This window comes from Stylophora pistillata, chromosome 2, assembly GCF_964205215.1.
Source record: "Stylophora pistillata chromosome 2, jaStyPist1.2, whole genome shotgun sequence".
NCBI classification, from domain to species: Eukaryota; Metazoa; Cnidaria; class Anthozoa; order Scleractinia; family Pocilloporidae; genus Stylophora; species Stylophora pistillata.
In genome coordinates this window covers 43,344,878-43,352,413 of record NC_142520.1, presented here as the reverse complement: position 1 = coordinate 43,352,413, position 7,536 = coordinate 43,344,878, and the positions used below count along the sequence as shown (strand labels likewise).

The following is a 7,536-nucleotide window of genomic DNA, read 5'->3' as shown; positions in this document are numbered from 1 at the left end:
AATAAGGGCATTTCCGGTGAGTTTGCAGGTCCTCCTGGAAAACAGTATATTTTCCATTTTCCGTGTACACTTCAAGGCCGTAAAAATATCAACCTTCTTAAAAGCTCGCATCGCCTTAATCATTATTTGCCTTTTCTTCTTTCTTTTTAATCAACGCTTATTCTGAGTAGACTTTATCAAAGCTCTTAATTTCGAGACAGAACTTGAGATAGGCTAAGTGATATAAGCGTCATTTATTTCCTAATGGAATTGTTCCATTTATTCATTCGTGACTTCTCTGGAAGGCTCAGTATCAGAGTTTCAGGCAGAGTTCCAGGCATACTTTTGATAGCTTAATTGGTACCGTGCCTTCATAAGTTGCAATAGAGTAAAATTTATGTATTCCAAAAAAGCAATGATTCCTCAGATGCTACGCGTAGAAGCCCGCATGAAACAGACGGTAATTTTAATATCCAAAGCCCTCATCAGGTGTTAGCTCGACAAACAAACCTTTCATGCATTGTTTTTGAGAAACACGGGCAATTTCTTTTTCCGATGGGTGTGCCTGCACCGGGAGAGATGGAAAGGTCGTTAGAACGATAGAAACTCTAAATTCGTTCAAGAAGAACATAAGAAAAGTCGTATTAAAAAAGTTAACTCTGCTCACATAATGAATAATATGTTTGAGCCGGGTTTGGTTTTAAATTGAACTGCTGAAGAAAATTACAGGTTTCTAGGGCCGTATGTAACCCCGTCGCACTTCCATTAACACAATGGAATAAGAATTGTTTATAAATTAAAAAACAAACAAACAAACAAAAAAACAAACAAACGAAAAAGAGGACACACACTCTGATGCGCGAGAACGATCAACTTTATTGATGAGTATACAAATATGTATATTTTTGCCTCTATTGTGAAAACGTTTGCCGCTGAAGTCTTTTCTTTTTCCTCTGTCACATCAAGCCCATCAATAAAGAGACAAAATGGAAGTGATTATAATAAACTTCGAGTCGTATACTGTACTTAAATTTGATTTAATCTGATTTGTGCCTATTTACAATACAACCTAACCTAGATGTCGATGTCGACGAATATCTTGTCTGGCTAAAAACACTGATCAAGTTAATGTACAGCAATTAGTTTCAAATGTCAATGGATTAGATCAAAGGTCCAGTGTACAAACAAAACATTACATAATGAATCGCTAAAACACGTGTCATTTCACGTGGGTCCGCGTGTAACATGTGCGAAGAATCTGACAGTGTTAAACTGAGTTTGATATTGACACAAATTATAATTGTAATACATAACTATGACTGAACTGGAATTAGTAGAATCCGCAAATGACACTACAAAAGTCATATTTTGTTAACTGATGTTCGACAAGCTAATATTGACTTCTTGATATCATCCTTGTGCACGTTAATACTTTTAATCGAATGGCAACCCAGATGTTTCGTCAGTTCGAAAGGTTATTAGGGATATTAGGTTATTAGGATTATTAGGGTTATTAGGTTATTCTAAGGTTATTACGGATTAGATGGTGAAGATTACTTTGTGAAAAGTGTTGCCATAATGCTTCTCTCTGGAATAGTTAACGAACGCTTGCTCAGATCAGCTTTTATTGTGATGCCTTTCACCGCGTTTCATACAGCATCGCATAGCTCAAAACGAACTTAAACAACAGAAATACAAGGAAAATATTGGCGAGGATTCCCAAACATTTTGGAGCAAAACAGAGCAACCCATTTGGATATCTCACGAGGGAGATTATCACAACTGAACGAGTTAAGTGTTTGGTTACCTATTTAGTGTGGAAATTTTAAACCCGAGTTTGACTAATGGTCATGAGTCGTGGGTCGTGGGTCGTGGGTACAAGTCGTGGGTACAAGTCGTGGGTACAAGTCGTGGGTCGTGGGTGCGGGTGTGGGTGTGGGTGTGGGTAAAAGTCGTGGGTGTGGTTAATACTTAATAATAAAAATAACCATTTAAAATATTGAATATAATAATACATAAATTTTATACAACCCTGTCATTCATTAATTTAACTGTTCTTTCTTCTAGTTATTTTATTTTGTTTATTCAATTTACCCTACTTTACGTCTTTTTTTATCTGTTATCTCACTGTCAATGAAATTAGTTTCAGTTTCGCGACGGGAAGAGAGATAAATCTTGTAATTACATTAAATTAGTTTCACAACACGATATTTCCAGATCCGTCACCAGCGCGATCGCCGACGAACGTCCATTGGTCGGCTACTCTGGGATTTGATTTTTCCCTTTTTCTGCTTTTTAGGGTAGTTATGAAACAAATTTTAGTGTGATAGAAAAAATCCGAGCCCCAGATGAGACTCGAGCCCACGACCCTCCGTAAACTAGTCGGATGCTCTAACCACTGAGCTACTGGAGACTCTATGGTGAGCAAGGGTCAACTTGTGGGCCTCGACTGCAACCGCATCGCGCGGCTACACAGTCAAGTATTGGTAAGCACCTGTGGAAACTCACTAACAGCATCACGCTGTCACATTAAGGCATATCAAGATGCGGCCAACCAACCTCCAAAGTGAGCATGTAAAGATGAGAGAACTTTTAGTGTGATAGAAAAAATCCGAGCCCCAGATGGGACTTGAACACACGACCCTCCGTAAACTAGTCGGATGCTCTAACCACTGAGCTACTGGAGACTCTATGGTGAGCAAGGGTCAACTTGTGGGCCTCGAATGGAACCGCGTCGCGTTTGCGGTTTTCAAGCCCCAGACGATAAAACTTTCCCGAGGTAATTTACTTAGGGAAAAATCGGTCACACTTGCAAATTTGAGTTTCCCTAGGGAAACTGTCAACAAGTCAAGTTTCCCTTGGACAAAACCCTGTAGTGTGACTACAGCTAATATCGCGTTTACGATCCTCCACTGTCGAGTTACCAGTCTGGCAGAAGTTATGTGTGTACCTTTTGAGTCAGTCGACTTGTGCACAATCAGTTTTCCTTTGTGTATACAGTGTGTAATTACCAGTTTTATCTATCATTCTTTTGTCATTTATGTTGTCAGACGAGATCTCGGAATTTCTGTTCCTTGGCCCCTGACTTTAGCCGCAAATATAGAATTCACGAGCGCTGTCGCAATTTTAACGTTATAGTACTTCTACTATATGCAATCATTTTTGGTACAATCGTACAAAGCAACTCAGGTGTCTCGTTAACACAGACCTCGAAAACGCAGAAAGTAGACCGCAGACTGCAGACCGCACAGCTCGAAAAACGTGTACACAGTATGTAATTATAAGATTTATCTCTCTTCCCTTTGTTATCAAACGAGATCTCGGCATGCGTCGCGAAACTGAAACTAATTTCATTGACAGTGAGATAACAGATAAAAATAGACGTAAAGTAGGGTAAATTGAATAAACAAAATAAAATAATTATAAGAAAGAACAGTTAAATTAATGAATGACAGGGCTGTATAAAATTTATGTATTATTATATTTAATATTTTAAATGGTTATTTTTATTATTAAGTATTAACCACACCCACACCCACACCCACGACCCACGACTTGTACCCACGACCCACGACCATTTGTCAAACTCTTTTAAACCCTAACCTGGTCCGGCTTCTTTGTTGAACGTGATCTGTTCTTGGTAATAGGTTCATGAAGACAGTGCTTCAAAAATCGGGCAATAAATCATTCTTTGATACTTTTTTGTAAGTTATTACTAAAGCAAACCTCTATTCAATGAACAAAATTCATCATTAAAACTACTGGCTGAATCAAACAAACTATCCGATACTGGCCGGCCTTACCTCTATCAGCGGCTTGTGGCACTGTTCACAGCTCAGTTTACAGTTTAGCTTCATGTATTGCGGATTTTTAGAGCGTTCCCCTTGTTTAGCCCATGAGTGACAGTTTATGTCCGAGTCTGCACACTCTGCCGAGAAAAAAAAGGGGGGTTTACACATATCAAAGACAATGAATAAAAAACAACGCTAACGACGCTAAGCAAGGAAGTCACAAGATTAAAGGGAACTTCCCTTAACTCTGTCCCAAGTTCGTTTCCAAAGCCCGTAGTACTTCCATGTAAATTTACTTGTGCAGTTGTTTGTTTGCTTCCGTTGTCTGTTTCCTTTCCTTTTACTTTTCCTCTATTCTTTTTTTGTTTTTTTTCTTCAATTGTTCTGCTCGGTAGTGTATAAAATGAAAATAAGAGACATCATTTTGCCCTTGTATATCAGTTTTTGTCCTGTCAAAAGTAATCCCGAAAACGTAGCTGAGAGTTGGTTTTCTACTGTCACAATATTCTATATTCGAAAAGAAGGGAAATTTACAACCTATTAAATATGTTTTTTCTACGTTGTCGTAATGTGTTTTTTTGACTTGACCCCAGGATGCTATGGCCACAAATGTTTCAGAAGTCATCAAACTTCTACTAACTTATGTCGCCCCTGTTAGTCGTGCCAGAAAGCAAAAGGTAATTACCACAAGTGTTACAGCTTTTCTGACATTTTACTTTCATCCAGAACGGATTACTTTCGCAATCGCCTTTGTCAGCCCAAATCGGACATTGGACCCCGTCACTATCTTTGCAAGTTACCATTCCCGTTCCTGTATTAATAAATCAAAGTTAAGAAGAAGTCACACGACCCAAGAAACCAAGTCTTGTTCTACATCTGTCACTAAATGTTACATTAACTGAATCGTTGTACGAAATGTCCTTCCCTTAACTTTGATACTCCAACGAGACTACTAACAAACAAAGCCTATTGTTACTGGAAAACAGTAGGAAAATAGCTCAATTTCACACCATGAAACCCTTGATTCTTGACTTGTCTCTACTCGTTGTGCCTCTTTAGTAAAAGAGACACGTATGATTTGATAGTGTTTACCTTTTTCGCAAAGCTCTCCTTGGAAACCTTCGGGGCACAGACAGCGGTAACTTGAGCCCTTCCCAAGGACTCGGCATTCGCCTCCATTCAGGCATGGTTTTAAAAAACAAGGGCTATCTCTTTTTCTGATTAAAGAACCTACACATGTTAAGACCAGATTAATCACTGTAACATGTTGCTCAAACAAAATTTAATATGTACTAGCTAGTTACAAATCTGGCTGGAAAATCTTGAGTCAGTTTCCGCCGCTATTACGCATGCTGTTACGTACTCAGATGACAAAACAAATACCCAGCTTTTGCGGACCTTTTTTTCGCGAAACTTTAAAATTGATATGTTCAGTTCGAACTAATAATTTGGTTCGTTGAGTGCAAAAAATTGTTCGTTTTTAATGCATGACTTATTACTATTTTTGCTACTTTCGCCGAAAAAACGAGAGAACATTTTAAGCACTTTGCAAACAACTCTTTCATTCGCAAACAAAAATTTCTGAAGCAAGCAAGGGTCTCAAAATGGCTTTAGATTCCGTGGCAGCTTTTATTCTATTAAAATTTAATGATAATTATGGTCAAATTGGCGATATTAAGCAACTGTAAAGAAGTACGAGTTTATTACTACCTGTCTGAAATCCAAGCTCTTGCAACGACAGGATGGCACGTTAAAAGAGATTATAAATTGCGGTCTATAATCTCTTACATGTTACTTGTCGGTATAGATTCAAAGTATGTAGAATTTTCCTCTCTTGAAACATCTTAGCTTAACAAGGGTATGATTTAAAGCCTTTATGAGGATAAAGCCCCCGTCCCTTTAGGAGAGATGGTTTCGAGAACTTGATTTAACTGCGCCTGGTTATTGATATTGCTTCATTATATTTCCTGAGGGGAGGTTTTGCAAATCCATGCAATTAGTTATCTCTTGGTTACTAAGTGAAACTGCTTTTTTAACCTTTTTCGTGAATTCTTTTCTTTCCTTGAGTCTTATGGACCGCTCGAGACTAATGACAACATATATACTACACTGACTGTGCACGTGATATCGTAGACTCGTTTTTTTTCTCGTTCTTTTTTCACAGCAGCTAAACTAATCTCTTGTCTATCTTTAACATCGGTAGGTTATACTTAGAAAATAATGCAATATAAAACGAATATACTGAGGGAATGAGTTCGAAACAATAGGATCCACATCTAAGATAGGTATAGTATTAAGCAAATTTCAGCTGTCGTCAATTCAAGTGCAACATTAGAAAATCTCTACGAACTGAGAGTTATTCCTTAAGCCCATATACCTTGCACCAGAACTTGACATGCTCCAAAGACACAAAGAGCTATGAACATCGTAAGGCAAAGACCTTCCTCTCGATTGCTAATGACCCGACCCATCGCTTACATAAAATGCTTCAATCGTCAGGGCCGTCGAGTTATAATCTCCGGTGCAAAAGGCGGTTTGCGATTCCCATATGTAGGAGCGAGCGTTTCAAAAATAGTTTTTTAGTAAGATTATGTATTAACAACGAATTTTAGTGCTCGACGAGTTTTGCAAATGAGATCGATGCCGTTGTATATATTTTAACAGTTCAAGCTTTCATCATATTTATAGGACATTATTATTTATTTAGGGCTTTAATACTATCATAGTACTATTATAAGCTCTATTTTATACTTTATTGTAAATACACAATTCAGCTCAGTGGCTGCAAGGTTCTTACATATAAACTATCTGTCTATCTACTTATCTATCATGTTAGTTCGTTTAACTGGTATCTATTAGTTGCTATAATGTTTATACCCTATTAATTAACTGATGTGACTAACATGAACGATAAAAAAAAACAGCTGCCAAGAATAAGGGCGCATTTTAATACCTTGATGCAGCGCTCATTCGAGGAATATGGATTTTTGTTTAAAAACGAAAGAATATTCTTCGAAACAGGTGATAAAAAGTAATTTTTCTTGAATCAATTTTAATTTAATTCCATCAGTTCGAAATGACTCTTTTCTTACTCTGAACTCGGATCCAGGAAAGGGAGAAATGGTGATAAAAATTTGAAAATATAAAACTGTCCGATGCGAAGGGCAGACTCCACTCGTCTGGTGTCCCTTTAGTGAGAGACATGTATAATTTGATAATGTTTACCTTCTTGGCAATGCTTTCCGCGGAAACCTTCAGGGCACAGACAGCGGTAACTTGAGCCCTCCCCAAGGACTCGGCATTCGCCTCCATTCAGGCATGGCTTTGAAAAACAAGGGCTATCTCTTTTTCTGATTAAAGAACCTACACATGTTAAGACCAGATAAATCACTGTTAGATGTTGCTCAAACATAATTTGTACTTACTTGTTACAAATCTGGCTGGAAAATCTTCAGTCAGTTTCCGCAGTTACGCACGCTGTTACGCACTGTAGGACAAAACAAATGCCCAGCTTAAACACGAAAGCCGCGCTATATAAGGAAGTCTTCCCTGGGAACACCTAACCATGCTGGTAAAATTAAACATCTCATTACCTCCCTTTTTTCATCTACCACGCACCTAAGGGACCTCTCCATTTCTAGCGCGCCTTCATGTTTAAAACGTTTATACCCTATTAGTTAAGCGCCGCCCCCAAAAAGTGATGTAACTACATGAAAGATAAAAAAAAAAACAGCTGCCTGGAATAAGGGCGCATTTTAATACCTTG

General features: G+C 38.1%; 1 protein-coding gene across 1 annotated transcript in view; it reads right to left on the bottom strand.

Moving 5' to 3' along the window:
• Positions 1-1,598: 1,598 nt before the first annotated feature.
• Positions 1,599-7,536, bottom strand: part of LOC148739664 (protein HEG homolog 1-like) — an 11,496-nt gene continuing 5,558 nt past the window's right edge. The window contains exons 3-6 of the mRNA XM_088749532.1: positions 4,863-4,987; positions 4,456-4,581; positions 3,783-3,907; positions 1,599-1,646 (exon numbers count right to left, since the gene is read on the bottom strand). Coding sequence (XP_088605658.1) covers positions 1,629-1,646; positions 3,783-3,907; positions 4,456-4,581; positions 4,863-4,987 — 394 coding nt within the window. The 3' untranslated portion in view covers positions 1,599-1,628. The remainder of the gene's footprint in view (positions 1,647-3,782; positions 3,908-4,455; positions 4,582-4,862; positions 4,988-7,536) is intronic.